Source organism: Zootoca vivipara, chromosome 9 (assembly GCF_963506605.1).
Source record: "Zootoca vivipara chromosome 9, rZooViv1.1, whole genome shotgun sequence".
Taxonomy (NCBI): domain Eukaryota; kingdom Metazoa; phylum Chordata; class Lepidosauria; order Squamata; family Lacertidae; genus Zootoca; species Zootoca vivipara.
Window position 1 is genome coordinate 68,912,781 of NC_083284.1, and position 19,809 is coordinate 68,932,589.

The following is a 19,809-nucleotide window of genomic DNA, read 5'->3' on the forward strand; positions in this document are numbered from 1 at the left end:
TCAGATACAGTGAAATAGGAGTCCCCAGGCACTTATGTAGAGAAGGGGTTTTTCGGTCATCAACAGCTATCAGTCAGTCAATCACCCATTTCCACCACCCTTCTGAGTGATCCCCCCTCCCCTCCCCATCCCCACCCCATCCCCACCCTTCTCTACATAAGTGCCTGGGGACTCCTATTTCACTGTATCTGAAGAAGTGTGCATGCACACGAAAGCTCATACCAAAATAAAAACTTAGGTGGTCTTTAAGGTGCTACTGAAGGAATTTTTTTATTTTACTTTTTGTTACTTATTAATAAGACTGTTGTGTCTTTATTCTTTTAGGGGGGATCAAAGGGGTCTTTACCAGGAATAATAGAACATATTACCGGTAATCATGGACCAGTTGTTCTAAGGAATGAGATATTAAAAGTTTTTGTTGTGCACTTTGCATTGCCTACCTCTGATCCACAAGCATTCTGAGCACCTCAACAGTATCAAATGCTTTCTGAGAGTGTGCAGCAGCAGCAGAAGAAGTGTGGGTGCTGTAGAAGTGTTCACTGTGGTTTGCCCAAGTGTACAATCTCAGATCCAAAACCAAGCGTAAAAAGAAGTTTGTATTCTTTCACAGCAGAAGCTACCTGTGCTATAACACTAACTAGCTGGAACCCTCTGCACCACAAGCCCAGCTGCTACAGTGGTTTTTCCAATATTTTTTAACTTGACCATGGGTTTGTTGTTGTTGCTGCTGCTGTTGTTTTATGGCGAATATACATTTAAATGGAAAAAGGTAAAAAAAAATGTGCTTAATAATAAATAAATACATTTCAAAATTGTATAGTGCTTTCAGGTGTTCACAGTGTGCTCATTCTCTGGCTTGAATCCTTGCAACGAGGCAGTGACAGCAGCGACAGCAGCCACAAAATTAAAAGATGCCTGCTTCTTGGGAGAAAAGCGATGACAAACCTAGACAGCATCTTAAAAAGCAGAGACATCACCTTGCCGACAAAGGTCCGTATAGTTAAAGCTATGGTTTTCCCAGTAGTGATGTATGGAAGTGAGAGCTGGACCATAAAGAAGGCTGATCGACGAAGAATTGATGCTTTTGAATTATGGTGCTGGAGGAGACTCTTGAGAGTCCCATGGACTGCAAGAAGATCAAACCTATCCATTCTGAAGGAAATCAGCCCTGAGTGCTCATTGGAAGGGCAGATCCTGAAGCTGAGGCTCCAAGACTTTGGCCACCTCATGAGAAGAGAAGACTCCCTGGAAAAGACCCTGATGTTGGGAAAGATGGAGGGCACTAGGAGAAGGGGACGACAGAGGACGAGATGGTGGGACAGTGTTCTCGAAGCTACTAACATGAGTTTGACCAAACTGCGGGAGGCAGTGCAAGACAGGAGTGCCTGGCGTGCTCTGGTCCATGGGGTCACGAAGAGTCGGACACGACTAAACAACTAAACAACAACAACAACAAAAAGGTACCCTTGTTTTCAGACTGAGATAAAGTGCTGTGAGTTCATGCCAGAGATGAGTGCTGAGCTGAAGACTTCTCCGGATTTGTAACTCATTCTTTTAACCCCTTTGCTGCATCAGCTCAGAATTCCTGAAGGATGAGTGCAAGGCAAGGTAAGTGAATCAGTGTTGCAAGTTCTGGTGAGTGTGTTGTCAAATGCATTGCAAAAGCAGGGGTAAATACGCTCCTCTCTTGAGGGGGAGGCAGCGGAAACGGCACGCCAAAGGCAGTTTTTAACGTTTGTATGCAACCCAAGGATGTCAAGGTATAGATTTCTGCTATCTCTAAGTGGAAAGCAAACCAAAAAAACTACCTCATAGATTTAGATGCCTCTGTGTGGGAATAAGGGATTTCGAATAAAGTGACTTTGCTTCCACTGTCTTAGGAGATGAACACTGTCTTGTGGAAATAGTCATTGAAAGAGGTGTCCTAGAACGCTGCCCAATATTGCCTTCTGCTGACAAAATGAAATTCTGCACACAGAAAGGGTTCCAGAATATGAAGTCAGTTTAGAATTGGGGGGGGGGGGGCAAGTCTGATCCCATCTTCTCTGAACTGTATTTAAGGCAGGCTGCTGCGACTAGAATTTTTAGTGGGGTTGCCTTTATTAAACATTCCTGTTTCAGCTCCTGGTTTTGATTTAGCTCGGTACTTGTTTTGCATTATGTCCCAATTATTTCATTATGATATAGAACTTATCCTATTGACTTGCGGATTTCAACTTAATTGAATTTATTGATGTGGTATGTAATGGATTGTTTCCAAATGTTATTTTGATCATCTTAATAGTTTATTATGAACTGCTTTGCACACCATTAAAACTTAAAGCGAGAAGGCAGGCAACAGCCAGACGGAACCTGAATATTGTCAAGATTAATATCTGTGAGGCGTGATTAAAAGGTTGATTTGGGGGCCATATAATAATGCAGATAATGTCCACATGATCCTTAAAGGTTGATCTTTTAAAGCTGGGGTTTGGCAATTGTAAGGGGGAGGGCTTATAGGGAACAGCCCCCCCTCATCAGGAGCAGCCCATCTCCCAGCAGTAATGAAAGCGAAGGGTCAGAAGGGGAAAGTCAGGAGACGGAGAGGGAGTGCCAGAGCTCTGGCAACATCCAAGAGCTACTGATCCTCAGGCAGGAAGAGAGGGAGGGCGAAAGAGAGGAGGAGACTCAGAAGGGCCGGAGACCTTTCCCCCCCACACCGGAATTAAGGAGGAGGAGAAAGGGGAGGAGGTTAGCTGTCCCGCGACTCTTATGTTGGTCAAAGTCGCGAAAAGGGGCAGTGCTGGATTCTGAATCGGACTGATGAGACATGAAACCAGCAGCTCAATTCACTGTAAATAATGTGCACCAATAAAAGTTCCTGAAAGACAAGCATGTGGATGGTCGTTACTCAAGAGTACTCGCAAAAACCCTGACAGCAATTTGAGCCAGGTTGCTAAGTGTTTCTGACTGCCAGTTCTCTTTCTTTGCCCTAAATTAGCTTGCTTGGAGGACAAGGAAGAGTGGGCTTTTGCATGGAAAAGGGCTTATGAGTTTGGTTCTGGTATTGATCACAAATTCTTGGGGAAAGCATATGCTCAGAAGCACCCTATTCCACCATGCTGAGTCGCTGTTGCATCTCACTCTGGTTGGTGGACCTCAGAACTTATGACTGCTTAAACTCAGAAGTCTTCCCACATTCATATAGAGTTGTGTTTGGAAGTGAGTATCACCGTATAGGATGCTTATAAATGCAAGATCAGTGATAGCCAATGTGACGTTCTTCAGACACCATGGAATAAAACCTACATCAGGCATAGGCAACCTTCGGCCCTCCAGATGTTTTTGCCTACAACTCCCATGATCCCTAGCTAACAGGACCAGTGGTCAGGGATGATGGGAATTGTAGTCCAAAACATCTGGAGGGCCGAAGGTTGCCTATGCCTGACCTACATCATCCCTGGCCATTGGGGGAACTGGCCCTGACTCAGTTACTTCGTGGGAGGGCATGAACAGGATGAAAACCCATGAATCTTTATCACAGAGTGAGTGGTATCCAACTAAGTTATACTTGGAGTAGGCCTACTGAATTAATGGGCCATAGTTATGCCCATCAATTTCAATGGATCAGCTCCAAAGAGGACTAATGTTGGATATAACCCTGTACCCTGACAGATGCAATGCTAGCCCTTCCCTGACGCCAGGTGGAAAGCAGTCCTCATAACGTGGGGCTGCTACACAATGCACTGACAGCAACACAGAGTTGTTACCTGGATTTGCAGTGAAACAAAAAGTGTGCTTTTGTTTCAACCTCTACACTAAAACCCCTTTGAGCACGAGACAGCCGCCACAGTTGGTTCATCAAGGAAAAGGATAAACAGGAGGAATAGCATACCTTAATGTATTTCAACAGGCGGCGTAAACCCCATGGAACAACAGCCAGCCAAGAACTGCCGGTTGCTACAGGCCAGGATGGATCTGTTACTTGCTCCGCTTCCTTGTCCGCAGACATACTCGGTGGGCTACGCGTATTATCTCGGTGCTTAATTTTACGGGAAGTGTAGTAATTTAGAGAGAAAAAGTCAGCAGTGCCCTTGATCATCATCTTTTCTTCCTCGGTAAATTCCGGAAGCCTCGACGATGGAGAACCTTGCCTCTTACACGCAGCAGAAACCTGGGATTTCATGATGGCTGGATAGTCGCCACTGAGGAAGATCGGGGTAGCGAACCAATCCAGGCAAAACGCCACGTGCCTCTTAGCAGCTTCCTGGTCAGCAACGGAATTCGGATCAAAGGGTTCTGCCCAATCCGAGTTGAGCGCTATAGACACAAGTCCGCCCTGTGTTTTCCGAAATAGCCTATCGTAAGTGTGCCAGGCTGCAGCGTGAGCTTTGATCATGTTGTGAGCGGCCAGGTATGCTCCGGTGCCAAGCTCCGTAATACCTGGGGCCATTATACCTTCTTCGTAGCCGAGCTCAGCCATAACATACGGCTCATTAATGGTGATCCACAACTTTACTCTGTCCCCAAAGGTTCTGAAGCAAAACTGGGCATAACTATCAAAGGCTTCCACCGTGGCCCCTGATCTCCAGCCCCCTTGATCTTCTAAACGCTGCGGAAGGTCGAAATGATACAGGGTGACCACAGGAGTCACGTCGTTTGCTAGTAGACTATCGATCATTTTGTCATAATATTCAACTCCTATAGAAGATGGAAGCAAGGCAACAAGGTTTGCATTTGTACTCAACAAAGTTCATTTTGAAAGCTTTTCCTTAAAGATTTAGCTTATGTAAACAGAGAGATGAGAGAGGTAGAGACATATTAAATATTTAATAATTCAGTAAACACAATGAACTTGCAGGGTAGGCCAACATTATTATCCTCATATTAGAGTTGCGGCAGGCTGAAACTGAGAGGCAACAACTTGCCTAATGGTCCCAATGAGCTCATGGTTGAGGGAAGAAAACAACCTGAGTAGAGCCCTGGTGGATCAAGGTATCCTCTTTCCCACAATGGCCAACCAGCCTATGGAAAACCAGTAAGCAAGACATGAGCAATAGCACCTCCCCTGCTGTTGTTCCACAGGAACTGGTGTTCAGAGGTATCATGCAGCCATCATGACTAGCTTTATCCTCTGCGAGTTTATCTAATCCAGCCATCTACATTGGTGGTCATCACTACATCTTGCGGTATCAAAGTCCAACTTTGCGCCAAGTCAAGATCTACTTCCATTTGTCTGTACTGAATAGCCCATCATTTAGCTTCACCGAATGTCTGCTGGTCCTAGCGTTATGAGACAGGAAGGCAAACTCCCTATCCACTTCTTCACATCATGCTCCATTTTACGTCAATCTAAGCGTGTGTCCTGCCCTTTTTTAAAAAAAACTAAAATTCCCAAATGTTCTAGCCTTTTGTCACCATTTAAAGGTATCTTAAAATTTTCTCTGTGAGGCAGATACCTTCATCCTGTCCAAATGATTTGACAACCTTGCCTATCCTATTTTTACTTTTAAATAAAATAACGTATTTTAAAAATCTCCCAAAGCTGGAAAACAAATGGCTTTCCCAGATGTGCCATGTTTTAGGTGTGAAATTGGCACTGTATCAGTCCACGCGAATTTTTTTCATTTTATTTTTTTAAAGGACACTGCTCTGAGGTTTCTAATTCTCTCCATGCTCTTTGGGAAAAAATGTTTATAGAGAGGATGATGGCCTTTTCCATGCTATGCAGTTACAATTGCTTCAACAGATCACTGCTCAGGAGAAGCGAGATCCTGCCTAATGAAAACCAACCGACTAGTGCCCTTTTGATAAATTTAAAGTTCATAATATTAATCAGAAAAGCGTTTATAATAAGAACCAAGTAGGGAGGAATTTTTCTTAAAAATTACAGCTGAATTTGTAAGCGTGAGGATTTCTCTTAACGGCCATCTCTCAAGTGTCTGTAAAACTTATCCTTCCGCTCCAACATTCAAATTACATAACCTATTCTAGACCTCAGAGCTGTTAACCAGCAAAGGATTCCTATTCAAAAACAGCTGCCATTTAATGAGGGGGGGGCAGGGAGAAATATTCAGGAAACAATGGGGAACTTAGCAATCTGTAAAGTGCTCTCCCCAGAGGGTAAATGCTTTCCGTTTTCAGATTCTATGGGTAAAAGACACACTCGGATAAAAGGGATTCCACTCTCAACAGTGGGCAAAATGCTTCCAACACCAGCAAAATACACAACAGTTGGTCCTGCAGAGTCCTGCAGAGGCAAGAGCTTTCTTTATCTCAAGCAAGGTCAGGTTAGAAAGGAGGGGCTGAGGGAAGGGTCTCTATCTCAAGAGCTCCCGCTGCAATGGCACCGCTGGACCTCTCAAGCATTGCCCAGCAGAGGCAGAGAAGGGATGTTCACATTTTCATGCACACTTCTCAGTAAGCAAAGGGCAATGGTCAGCTTCCAACTTTGCTTTGGCCCAAGCTTTTATTGAGATGTCAAGCAAAGCAGGCATAATTGACACATGGCACGGAAGCAGGATTGCACCATTTGGTGCCCATGCCATCATGTAACTGTTGGGTAACTGAGACGCATGCCTGGTCCTGACAGACAAGGGTTGCTTTCTACCTGGCAGACGCTAAAACCACAGCAATTCCTGGAAGCAAACTAGTTCAGAATGAGCTTGAGTGGCTGTGTTCAGACAGTCGTGTATGTAAATGAGCCTTTGGGCAGCCCATAATGCCACTTTGCTCAACATAGCAAACCAGCTAGGATGGTATTCCATTAGCTATCGTTTTCCATTTTGTTTGAATGGGGTAACTACAGTGCATGGCTGTGGAACAAGGCACAATGTCAAGCCATGGCTTCCAGTTGGCTTAATATCCTGGCTTGGTCCTAAACCATAGTTTCATGGTTTGGATGAAACAGGAAACTATAGCTAATGGAAGGCTTCATGCTTTGTCTACCAGCTCACAAAATGAAAGAAGCAAAGAGCTGTACTTGTCTATATAACAACTTATAAAGCCAAGATGCCACCATCTGAACATAGCCAGTGTTTGTTCATGCTTCCAACCCTAGTAACTTCAATTGCCCTAAGACCCTATTCTTAATATGTAGTTCCATCCATTCTCCATTGCTGCTTCCTATGCCTTCAACTACTGTACCTCACATACAGGTAAGCCAGCCTTTCTTTCCCTTAAAAGCCCTTCTCAAAACTCACTTCTGCTTTTGCTCCCCTTTCTGTACCTATTTCTCCCCTCAATGGGTTGGATCCAAATGTGTCCTTCTACATAGTGAGAAGGGCTGCTTTTCACTTGCATGAGAGCTAAAGACCACGAAGTTCTTCATCTTGTGTATTAATAATAATAATAATAATAATAATAATAATAATAATAATAATATCAATAAAACATCAACCATTAAAAGTAGGCATACAGGAATTGCTACAGGATTTACCTGCAAACTTTCCCACTTCTAGCTGCAGGAGTGTACCGGTAGCTATTCTCATTCCTCCCATGACTCTTTGGATGTAACCCAGGCAGGTATTTTGTGACCTTTGCATCTCCCTTTCCATGCTTATCTTCTCCCTGCCCTGTCACAAATCGACTGTATTCTCCTTGAGGCAGAAGCCTGCCTTTTTCTCCCCCTCTCCCCCTTTCTGCCAAAGAACCTTTGCAAAGTGCCACATCCATTCAAAACAATTAAGAATAATTGATATGCAATCTTAAAAATAGCAGCACACATACAAAGTAACATAGCCTAATACTTATCTCAAAAGATCGCAATTTCAGGAGTATTCCAGAATATTAATTAGGACAAGGTTTTCAAACCTTTTTATTTTATATTTTAAATCAAGTTCATCCCATAATTACTCTGAACAAAGTTGCAATTTCAAACCTGCACTGCAGAATAGCACACTGGATTAATTATGCCAGACTGCAGCAATAACCTTGAATTAAAGCGGCACAACTTTCTATTTTAAAGGAACAATTGCCTTTCTGGTTGATGAAACCTGTCTTCCCATCAGGTAACAGACGTGACCAGGAAAGAGAGAAGCGATAATGAGTCAATCCAAGCTGTTTGATACATTTCAAATCTTCCTCCCACAGAGTATAGCTGCCACAAGCTACATCACCAGTCTGGTTCTTGAAAACCCGATCTCCTCCCTGATGGGTGAACGTGTCCCAAACGCTGGGGCCTTTTCCATCTGCATCCCAGCCTCCTGATTAAAAACAAAACAATCGTTACACTTTTGACATGGAAAAGACACAAGTTGAATGTAAAAATAATGCAATCACATACATTGGACAAGTGCCTTGTGAGCAAATCATATGATACTCTGTGCACAGCTTCAATTTCAACTGTAGCTCCTTGAACTATGGAATTATTGGTATTGTGCTATGTATTTATTCATAGTGCTGTTCGCTGCTTGGAGATCTATTTCACTTTAAAAGGAAAAGGAAAAAAAAGCTTTCACATAAAAGTGATTACATGCCGGGCGTACAATTCTACCTGCACCCAAATGTTTGTGAAGATTCCATGATCTTTCAACAACCCTTTCTTCCATTTCTGCAGTTGCCACCCTTAACTCTCCTATGTATTGGGGGTCATAATCAACAAGAACGGAGTATAATAAATATGTAAATCATTGCCCTTCTACAGCAAAGAGGTTGATTGTTTTTTGAGGTTTCAACTAATCTTGGGGACGAAGTTCAGAAAGGGTGTGTGTGAACTTTCCCAGCAGAGAATTTCCAAGCTGAGCACTAACCACGAAGGTCAGGTGTGACTTGAAAAGGGGCTCTGCACACCTTTCTTTGCCACCACAACTCACTCATTTTCATGGAATTCTACTCAATATTGACAGAGTAGATTCCAATGTATAGTTAGCAGAGTAAAAACTTAAACACGTTGCAGGATTCCCCCCAAAAATAGACGAGAGGCAATTGTATTTCATCCAGCAGAGATTTACTGCTACTGAAGGCAAATGAGCACAAAGGCCACAAATCCAATACATTCAGGATTGGCACTGTCCATAAAAAAATCCAGTTGCAGCAGACTTAACTTAAACTTAAAAAGGTAAAGGGCCCCTGACAGTTAAGTCCCGTCATGAACGACTCTGGGGTTGCGGCGCTCTTCTCGCTTTACTGGCCAAGGGAGCCAACATTTGTCCGCAGACAGTTTTTCCAGGTCATGTGCCCAGCATGACTAAGCTGCTTTTGACAAAACCAGAGCAGCACACGGAAACACCATTTACCTTCCCACCGGAGCGGTACCTATTTATCTACTTGCACTTTGACGTGCTTTCAAACTGCTAGGTTGGCAGGAGCTGGGACTGAGCAATGGGAGCTCACCCCATTGTGGGGATTCGAACCGCCAACCTTCTGATCGGCAAGCCCAAGGCTCAGTGGTTTAGACCACAGCGCCACCCATGTTATTGTAAGCATACAATAACTTATAACAGGACTAAACCTTAACACTAAGCATGCTATGTACAGAACACCACACCAGGAGGAAAAGAGAGGAAAAGAGGAGTCCATATTGTGATATTGGTTTCATAATTTTTGACCTGGCAATATATCGTGAATCATGATGTTTGTGTGCTATGCAAAAAACATAATGCAGGAAAAACCGCAAAGCCAGCCACTGCCTCTACATAGCTCCATCCTTATTTCAGATATATCAGTATATCATGATGTTTAGCTGGTGATATATCGCGATGCTGAAAACCACCTATACCGCCCAGCCTTAGCGAGGCCATGCAACAGAACGACCTCAGGCAACGGAGTAAGTTGTACTACAATTTACAGAAGAGCAAAGACAAAAGAATTTGACACTGGGTTGAAATGTATGATGGCAGTTCCACAATTCTTGCAGAGTTCTACCCTAAGATAAGGAAGCAATCATCATTAAATATGTTTTTTTAAAAAAAAAAAAACACCCAACAACCCTGAAAAAAGTTGTTTTTAGTTGGAGGAAAAAAGTGTACAAAGTATCAGAGACCTAAGAGACCTCATGGGAATAGACATCAGGTATCATTCCAAATCCTAGATATGATCTTGTGTAGCTGCACCCCTCCATTAGGAACAATAATACAATTTCCTTAAACTGAAATATTTGCCAGATACCCCATATCCCTATTCTAATTCATGAAAACCTGTGGCTTAATTTGGGGGGGGGTGCCTATGTGAGCCCGCTATCAGATTAGTAAGTGCAGGAGGGTGAAATGTAAGAGATCAGTCTGTATCAAAGAGAGCCTTTAGGACAAGACAGATCTATCCAGCAAACAGGCACTTATGGCTGTCTGGGATGTCCTTTGAAAGTCCTGACAGTCAGTTAGAAAGAAAGGAAATGCCATTATAAGCCATGGCCCTAGGCATGCAGAAGATGAATTAATGTAACAGCGCCTCTGCGAAATGTCTGCCTTTCGCTTAGACAAGCGTCTGCGGGGGGGGGGGGGGGGGAGAGAGAGAGCTGCAAAGGTTTTCACCAAATTAAATTTTACACTAGGTTTTTGCAACCTTTGCATAATTTTTCGTGTCCTGATAGTTTAAAAGATATTTCATAGAGATTTCAAAGTCTTTGATAGAGGTCACTATTTAAAATGTCATCACGGGCTGCAATCATGCATACCTAAAAATAATATTACTTTTTTATTTTTATTTTTAAAAAAACCTCTGATTCTCCAAGCGAACAGCTAGTGTAGCATAAGAAACTGAGCTGTGAACCAGGAAGTCCTTAGTTCAAATTCCATCTCGGCCATGAACTCGCAAGGTGGACCTTAGGGAAGCCACTGCTTTCTCCGTCTCAGCTCTTCCTGAAACATGGGAATAAAAATAAGAAGAATACCGCCTGACCTTTAAGGGCTTTTGTGCAAATTACTTGACATAATGTAGGTGAACTGAAAATGCCGAAGGCCTTATTTATTTCTATATCACTCTCCTTGTGCCTGACACTTTGCAGAGTCTCTGCTTTGAGGTGCTTACATTCTCTGATGCACCGCAGAAGCGACAATGGAGGTAGGAGGTAGAAATGGAGGCAAGGAGACGTGCTCATTTCAGTTATGGACTCACTATGCTGTTTTAAGTCCTGAGACAGTATGTAGGAAGGTGTGACTGCACCAGCTCCAACTACCATCATCACCACCAGCTTCCCAGACCCTCCAACATTTCTCCACTGAAAATAGAGCCTAGAGCTTGCCGATCAGAAGCTCGGCGGTTTGAATCCCTGCGACGGGGTGAGCTCCCGTTGCTTGGTTCCAGCTCCTGCCAACCTAGCAGTTCGAAAGCACATCAAAGTGCAAGTAGATAAATAGGTACCGCTCCGGCAGGAAGGTAAACAGTGTTTCCGTGTGCTACTCTGGTTCACCAGAAGCGGCTTTGTCATGCTGGCCACATGACCTGGAAGCTGTACGCCAGCTCCCTCGGCCAATAATGCGAGATGAGTGCCGCAACCCCAGAGTCGGTCACGACTGGACCTAATGGTCAGGGGTCCCTTTACCTTTACCTTTAAGGTAAAGTGGGACATTTGGGGATCAAATAAAAAACTGGGACAGCTTCTGTAAATGCAGGGAAATAGGGACACTTGGAGGGTCTGCTTTTCACGTGTTCCCAAGGGACTGCCTGCAGAAGCTAAGCTTCTTATACTCATGTACGTTTCTGTACATTTCGAAACCCTACAGAATGAAAAGTCCCCAAAATCTCAGGATAGGGGGTTGTGCCAAAGGCTTCCTGGAAAAGGGGGCATGTGAGGAGGGATCCAAAGACGGTAGGAGAGGTGGCATCGCCCAGGTGTTCAGAAGGAGATTTCAGGCATAAAAATCGCAAGGGAGTGAGAGTGGAGAGTGCAGGAGGTATTTGGGCAGCTGTGGCAAAAGTTACCGGCAGGGATACAGCCAGATATAAGAGTGGTGGTGAGATAGGACTATGAACAGATGATGGGAGCTCACCATGAACTTCCCCCTTGTTCTCTTGTTTTAGAGTGGCTATGGTGCCCACCTGAAAGGTGCCAGAGCCAAGCTCTGGCTGACACACACACACACACACCGGGGTTATACTTTATAGTGGTACCTTGGTTCTCAAACGCATTGGTTCTCAAACTCCATAAACCCGGAAGTAAGTATTTCGGTTTTCAAATGTTTTTCCGAGGCCGAACATCCAATACGGCTGTCAGCTATTGTTTCCGGGGCACTTGCACCAATTAGAAGCTGTGCCTTGGTTTTCGAACATTTCAGAAGCCAAATGGACTTCCGGAACTGATTAAGTTTGGTACTTTTGTTTTTGCTATTTATTTTGTGTTTGTGCTTTTTCGATTAATTTGTTTTTGTGACTGTGTGGAACTCAGTTCAGCTGCTGATTGATTGATTGTGTGACTGCGGAAATGGATAAAAGCACTGACTATCAACAGTGCAGGCTAGGGAAAAGATTAATTTTAATTTTTATCATCTACAGTACTGTCTTATTTATTTTATTGTACAGTACATTGATTATTGCTTTCATTTTATGGATCAATGGTCTTGTTGGATAGTAAAATCCATGCTAAATTGCTGTTTTAGGGGTGGTTTTTAAAAGTCTGGAGTGGATAATAATAATAATAATAATAATAATAATAATAATAATAATTTATTATTTATACCCCGCCCATCTGGCTGGGTTTCCCTAGCCACTCTGGGGTAATTCATTTTACATTACTTTCTATGGGAAAAGTAATGTTTTCCTTGGTTTTGGAATGCTTTGGTTTTGGAACTGACTTCCGGAACGGATTAAGTTTGAGAACCAAGTTACCACTGTATTATCTATGGCAGCTCCCAGGATGCACTTCCTTTTTATGGAATCCATGCCACAATATGGCCCCTTATCCATTGAGCAACATGGTGGTTCTCCTTTCAGCTTTTAAGAATGACATCCCTATAGCACATTTCCAAGCTGTTGGGGCCTTTAAAGGTCCTCAGGTATGGAGGCTGACCTTACAGACTTGCCACCACCAGGGCTCTATCAATAACCAGGGCTCACCCATTCCCCAGAGAGGTGGGTACTAGATAGCCCCTCTTAATAGCTTTCTACCTGCACGCCTATTGTTCTTGGTTTGTGTTAGCTTACTTGAGAACTTGGGGTTTGTTGGGTCACTAAGGTGAAGGGCAAAGTTGTTTGCCCTGACTACCTTACCCTGCTGCCAAACATGCCCGTCTGCTGCCTTAACTTGTCTGCTACCTGGATGCGTTGCAACTGTTCCTCAGTCTGACCCACTCCTTCTCTGTGGCAGCAGTGGAGCTGTGCCCAGAAGCGATGTCACCCCCACCCCCAGAAGCTGCTCCTCAGTCTGACCCACAAGAGGTATCATTTTTGAAATACCAGTTTAACTATCAGTTCCTGCCGAGCAATTCCAGAAGCAGTATAGAAATCCCTCGTCCCTCTCACAAAACTACAGCTCCCAGGGTCCCCAGGGAGAGGAAATTAAACTGATTAAGTCTGATGCATAGATATGCCCTTAGAGAACTGCCTTCAGTGAGGTTTAAATTACCTCCGAGCCTCTTTCTCACTAGTTGTGTGAATATTTGATTGTTATAAATGCAGAAGAGAAAGCAGAAGGGAGGCATTTGTAATGCAAATGAACATTGCCAGCTTTACATTTACAGTACAAAGTAAAATTGCACCGGGGATGGAAATATGTCAGTTTTGGTTCTCTCCGTTTCTCATTTTTCCATCCGTAAGTTCTGTTCTCCACATTTTGCGTGAATCTGAAGGTCTTTAAAAAACAAACAAACATCATGAAAACACATCAGCAAATTTCTCCTTTTTATATGTAGTTTTGACTATCGTGCACATTTCACCCCAACACAATGCATTTCAATATTCTACTTTCTCTAATACCTCCATTTTTATGCACACTTGACTATACTTGAATGGGCAGCCTTTGGCAAGCCACAGAAGCCAAACACAAGTGTGTGGTCATCCTATGCAAAACTGCGTGCACAAAATGCTAACAGTAAACCCCCCAAATGCAGGAAGTATGAAAGTGGATGGATAGCCAGACATCCCAACCTCTCTTTTCCTTCCTCTACTGTGCCTCATGGGTGTATTCTTATTGTATGGCTAATTGTAGTTAAATATAATGTGTGGATGGTATTGTCAGGCTTCAGGGAATCGGCTTCCTTCCCCCCTTGGCAGCAGATAAGCAGAACAAAGGAAAAGGAGTCTTCTTACCAGTTAGAAAATTTAATGATCACAGCGAGAGATCAAAGAATCCATTTCCTAGGAATGGCGGTGCTCCCAATTAAGGGTTCCACCCACATCCTCCCTAGTCACCCATGTCACTACTGTGTCTTGTAACCTGAGCTCATAACCACTGTGCTTTCTGTGCTGCTGCCTTATCTGCTCTTCTTGACCTTGGACTGAGCAGATGAACGCTTTCCAGAGAAATTGAGTCTGTTAACTCTTTCTCTTCCAGTGCTTCTTCTCCAAGCTGTTCCCCATCCAGTATTTCCCAGCTTCCGCCTTCTGAACTATGTCCCTCTGCAAGCCACTGTTCCAAATCTATACTGTCCTCCTGCTCCTGGGAAGATTCAGGATCTGGAGCAGGGAGAGGGGGAGGCTCCTACCATTCCTCCTCAGTGCAGCCCTCCTCAGCATGGTCCCTGACAGGTATATATTTACTTTTTAAAAGAACATAATTATAGACAATTGGGGGGGGCCAGGGAAATAGAACACAACCTCCCCGGGGCAGAGAATAGCCAAGAAGACAGGTCTTTGCCTCAAGGAGCTTACAAGTTTGATTTTGACTGCCGGTGAGATGACAAAAGTGACAACATTTTATTACTAAATAATGGTAATCATGCAGTCTTGAAACAAACTTCACAGGTAATGTAAATAACCCCAACGGAAATGCTTCAGGCTAAGCAAGTGGAAGAAAGGAAGTTACAGCCTTCAGTTTGGCTGTTCAAGTTGGCAGGTTGTTTTTTAACTTGAGCGCAGGTGTATTTAAACTCTGCTGGTATGCTTTGATCGCAGAAATGAAAACGGGTGAAAAATCCTCACCCTTATAACGAGGAACATTTTTCAGACTTTCCTGTCCCCAAAATTAAAGGGACGTTATGGCTTGGAAGCCTATAAATTAAATATCAGCTGGTCTGCAAGATTAATATCTATGTAATAGTGATACACCAGCCCTCAATAAAAAGAGTTTTAATAATCAATTAGTATAATAGAAATTAAAGATGGAAAAGACCTATTAGGAGGTCATCCAGTCCATCCCTTGCCGGTACCAAATTGCTCCCTGGAGTATATTCAGTACTTTAATACACATCTGTCTTATTAAATCTAAGTTTAATGCAAGGTTAAGCATATTGCAGACACTTAAAGCATTCCTAGAATATGTAATATCCCTTCCGCAATGAGGCTCCTCATAGACTTTTGGTCACGTCTCACGTTCTTTACAGAATTTTATCATAGCTCGAGTGCACCAATATATCTACGCAGAGTTATTCGGCAAATTGAACTTTAATGTGGGACAACCTTCAAAGTAGGTCAATTATTAGATCAAAGTGCTTTGAGTGTCTCTCACGGATCACGGTTTCCCGTGGTTCGGTGACTCAAGGCAATCGTATTTTAGTCAGTTCCTCAGAGCGCTGAAAGTTTTCTAACACATCAACTTTGACATCAATTAAAGATTCAATTTCTTTCCATTGAAAGATTTAACTCTTCAAACTTTCTCTGTTCTGTGGAACTAAATCTCCTCCTCCCCCCCCCCAAGCCGCCCAATATATTAGGCAAGCATGAATTACTTTAAAAACACTAGGCCCAGATTCCGAAGGTGCGATGAATCACGTCTTAAGCATATGTTGACCTTTTTCAAAGGAGAGAACCCCCAAGGTTGTTGACCTTTTCTTTAAGGAGATAGTTGTTTACCTTTAGAACGATTGCAGGACACAGGGACTCACAGCACCAACCAATTGGGGTGCCAGCGCAGCGCCCCACACACAGGGGTGTACAAAGGTGGGTGCGTGTTCCATGCTGGGGGGGGGGGAGAAACAAAATGTCGAGCGGCACAGTTGCCACACTGTCCGTCCACTGCCCCCCCCCCCGGTGCATGACGGCTAACTGTTTCGGCTGTGCGCACAGCACCCGGAGCGCTGTATAATATTGTGGGCACTGCGCAACACATCCTGTTGTGTGCGCCAGGATGCGGGTACCTTTGCTGGCTTTCCCGCTGTCGGCGCACGCTCCGAGCACTGCCCAATGATGGGGAATGCAAGCGGCAGTGGAGGGGAAATCTCCGGACAGGATCTGCGCACTCCTATTCGTCAGGATATGTTGCTGCCATCGGCACTGTCGGTGCACGGCCGATCCTGTCCGGAGATGTTTCCTCCACTGCCGCTTGCATTCTCCGTCATTCTGCACTGGCACCCCACATTGGGCAGCGCTGGGAACATGGACCAACAGCGGAAAAGCCAGCAAAGGAACCTGCAGTTCGGCGCATGCAACAGGATGCGCCGCGCAGCATCCACAACGTTACACGGTGCTCCTGGCGCGGTGCTGAAACAGTTAGCCACCATGCAGCTGGGGCAAGGGCTGACAGCTGAGCGGAACAGAGCCCGCCAGAGGAAAGAGCCGCCCGTAGCAGAAGAGCCCGTGGCGCTCCGCTCAGCTCAGCTATTGGTGGCTCTTCCCTGGACTCCAACACTCAGCCCTGGACTCTTGGGCTGGTTCCCCTGAGAGCCCAGTGCCCAGGTGCCGTGCACCCCTAGCACCCCTAGCACCAATAGTTAAGACAGCCCTGCCCTGCCCTACACAAATACATGGTGGAGTCCCTAAGATGGTTGGACAGTGTCTTGTCAGCCTCCTGGCAACTCCTGCAGCCAAGCTGGTGCCAAACATATTGCTCTGCTTTCCTGTGGACCACATAAGCAAGGCCAAAAGGGGGCGTACTGTCATCTGGGCAGCCCAGGACCTCCATACGCACCACTGCCCAGGCTAGCACTTTGGGGACGTCATTTCAGTGCTGCTAATGCAGGGATTTGACTTCACCCCGGAGGTGCACTCCACTGTCTCTTGAAGCAGATAGATGCCAACAAGAATGGGGAGGGGGAGAATGCCACGTTGAGCTCCTTGGAAAATAGGTAAAGGGGCCCCTGACCATTAGGTCCAGTTGTGTCCGATTCTGGGGTTGCGGCGCTCATCTCGCTCTATAGGCTGAGGGAGCCAGTGTTTGTCTGCAGACAGCTTCCGGGTCATGTGGCCAGGATGACAAAGCCGCTTCTGGCGAACCAGAGCAGCGCATGGAAACGCTGTTTACCTTCCCGCTGGAGCGGTCCCTATTTATCTACTTGCACTTTGACGTGCTTTCGAGCTGCTGGGTGGGCAGGAGCTGGGACCGAGCAACGGGAGCTCACGCCGTTGCAGGGATTCGAACTGCCGACCTTCTGATCAGCAAGCCCTAGACTCTGCGGTTTAACCCACAGCACCACCTGGGTCCTGTCCTTGGAAAATAAGGCATGATAAAAATGTAACAGTGAAATAAATGTAATGATCATCAATTATTATTAGCTCGCTAGAACTGACCTCAATTTTTGTATTACTGTTATTATTTATCTCTTATATTTGTCAGTCACTTTATCTCACCTAGGGCAACCGAAAGCTACTTACAAGCAAACAGATAGACATTAATCCCCACATTTCTGTATTACATGGAAGTTCCAGGTTATCCAAGCCATGCATGGGCCCAGTTGTTTGCAAGTTAACTGTCTTTCCTCATGCACAAACCAACCTCATGCACAAACCAGAATGCGGCAGCTAGACTGGTGACTGGGAGCGGCTGCCAAGACCACATAACACCGGTCTTGAAAGATCTACATTGGCTCCCAGTACGTTTCCGAGCACAATTCAAAGTGTTGGTGCTGACCTTTAAAGCCCTAAATGGCACCGGTCCAGTATACCTGAAGGAGCGTCTCCACCTCCATCTTTCTGCCCGGACACTGAGGTCCAGCACCGAGGGCCTTCTGGCGGTTCCCTCGTTGCGAGAAGCCAAGTTGCAGGGAACTAGGCAGAGGGCCTTCTCGGTGGTGGCGCCTGCCCTGTGGAACGCCCTCCCAACAGATGTCAAAGAGGAAAACAAGTACCAGACTTTTAGAAGAAATCTGAAGGCAGCCCTGTTCATGGAGGCTTTTAATGTTTAATAGATTATTGTGTTTTATTTTTCTGTTGGAAGCTGCCCAGAGTGGCTGGGGAAACCCAGCCAGATGGGCGGGGTATAAATATATTATTATTATTATTATTATTATTATTATTATTATTATTATTATTATTACCTATAAGAACGCACCACAACTACTGCTATTTATTCATGTGTGAATTGGTCTTCTGCTTCTCCCAGCACAGGACAAAAATTAGTGTAAAGCAACCAAAACAATCTAGTACGTATCAGGTTAAAAATAGTTTTAACACAGGAAACTGAAATTTATCAGAGGGATGGCCTTTTGTAGGAAGAAACACCTCTGAGTGCTCTGTTGAAAATTCACCTTGTTATTCCTGGGTCGTAAGGCACTTCGAGCTGCCCTTTGAGCTCACCTGGCACAATCAGAATGATACTTCAACCCTTTTAAAAGTTAATAAACTCTGCTAAACTAGCAAAAATGTCATCCAATGTGGGACTTTCAGAGCTACAAGGCAAAAACGTGACTAGACACAGGCCTTCTTTCATTGCAGTCCTGAACCCCTCAGTTATGGGATGTGTTTACCCATAATCTGAAGAAACAAACAAGACTTTGTCTCTTCCAAACCCAGAATATATTCTTATCTTCAGGGAAGGATCTTCTGGCAAACAATTCCCATTTGCTCTATAAGCTGCTATTGTTAAATATTTAGCAATCTACAAATGTTCCAGATAAAAAATAAATTAAATAAACGCAGCACATGGGGCAAGAGAGCACTCATGAACATACCCTTTTGTTCATTTCACTTCTCCCTCAGAGGAAAGCCAAGGTACACCATCCTTTTTTGTGGCAATTTATACTTTTATCTGGAATCTTCTACCCAAATTTTCTTATCATCATTATTATAGAAAGACAGAGTATCAATGTCTGAATAAATGAAAGCATCTTTATAAACTCAGCCCTAAAAGTGTAACCTGTGATGTGATTTTTCAACTACCAAAAGATTACACACTGTTCAAATTTCGTACTACCTTTGCCTGCATTTGGGATCTAGAGGAATCCATTCCCATTATTTCCCTCCCATCAAGTGTTTTTTTGAAGGAGGTTGTTGAGTTCTGCTACTGCCAGAAGAGAGAAATGCAATGGAGGAAACCTCTTCCCAAACATCGTGAGACTTCATGGCTATGATAATGAAACTCCCAACTCAAAGGATCTTCTTCTCCTTATTTACGAAGGATAAATCATTATGACAGTCAATCCATTTTTAGAAACCCGATTTCATCCCTTTGCCACAAAATACTGCAAATAAGTTTATATAAAGAAAAATCAGATACCTTCCACCTGGTATGCTGCTGTGGCTGCGCCCCAAGCAAATGGTTTGGGGAATTTCGGATTCCAGCTGGAGTCTGCAGAGGAGTCAAGGGTCCTGGATGCACTAGAGAGAGCGGAGGCCATGATCCTAGGATGGTCTATCTCTTTGTCAATCAGCGAATGCTTACTGTTTCCTGCCTGCTTTTGCCCCAAGGAGATTTTCTGTCAGTCAGAGAGGATAGAAGAAGTGACGTATCCGTTCCAGCTCTCTAGAATAAATCTTGCTTCGTTTATAATAGCTTGGATGCCCAGGGTTCAGAGAGCAGCATTTTATCTCCAGTGCTTCTGTTGAAGAGGGGAGAGAGAGAGAGATTAAACAAGGACTTTGTCTCAC

At 44.3% G+C, this 19,809-nt stretch overlaps 1 protein-coding gene across 5 annotated transcripts in view; it reads right to left on the reverse strand.

Moving 5' to 3' along the window:
• The window catches only part of LOC118083567 (cytosolic beta-glucosidase), a 99,324-nt gene that overhangs the window by 36,160 nt on the left and 43,355 nt on the right, over positions 1–19,809 (reverse strand). For all 5 annotated transcript variants that reach the window (XM_060278946.1, XM_060278945.1, XM_035112077.2 and 2 more), the window contains exons 2-4: positions 19,439–19,760; positions 7,956–8,183; positions 3,875–4,680 (exon numbers count right to left, since the gene is read on the reverse strand). In XM_060278946.1, coding sequence (XP_060134929.1) covers positions 3,875–4,680; positions 7,956–8,183; positions 19,439–19,559 — 1,155 coding nt within the window. In that variant the 5' untranslated portion in view covers positions 19,560–19,760. The remainder of the gene's footprint in view (positions 1–3,874; positions 4,681–7,955; positions 8,184–19,438; positions 19,761–19,809) is intronic.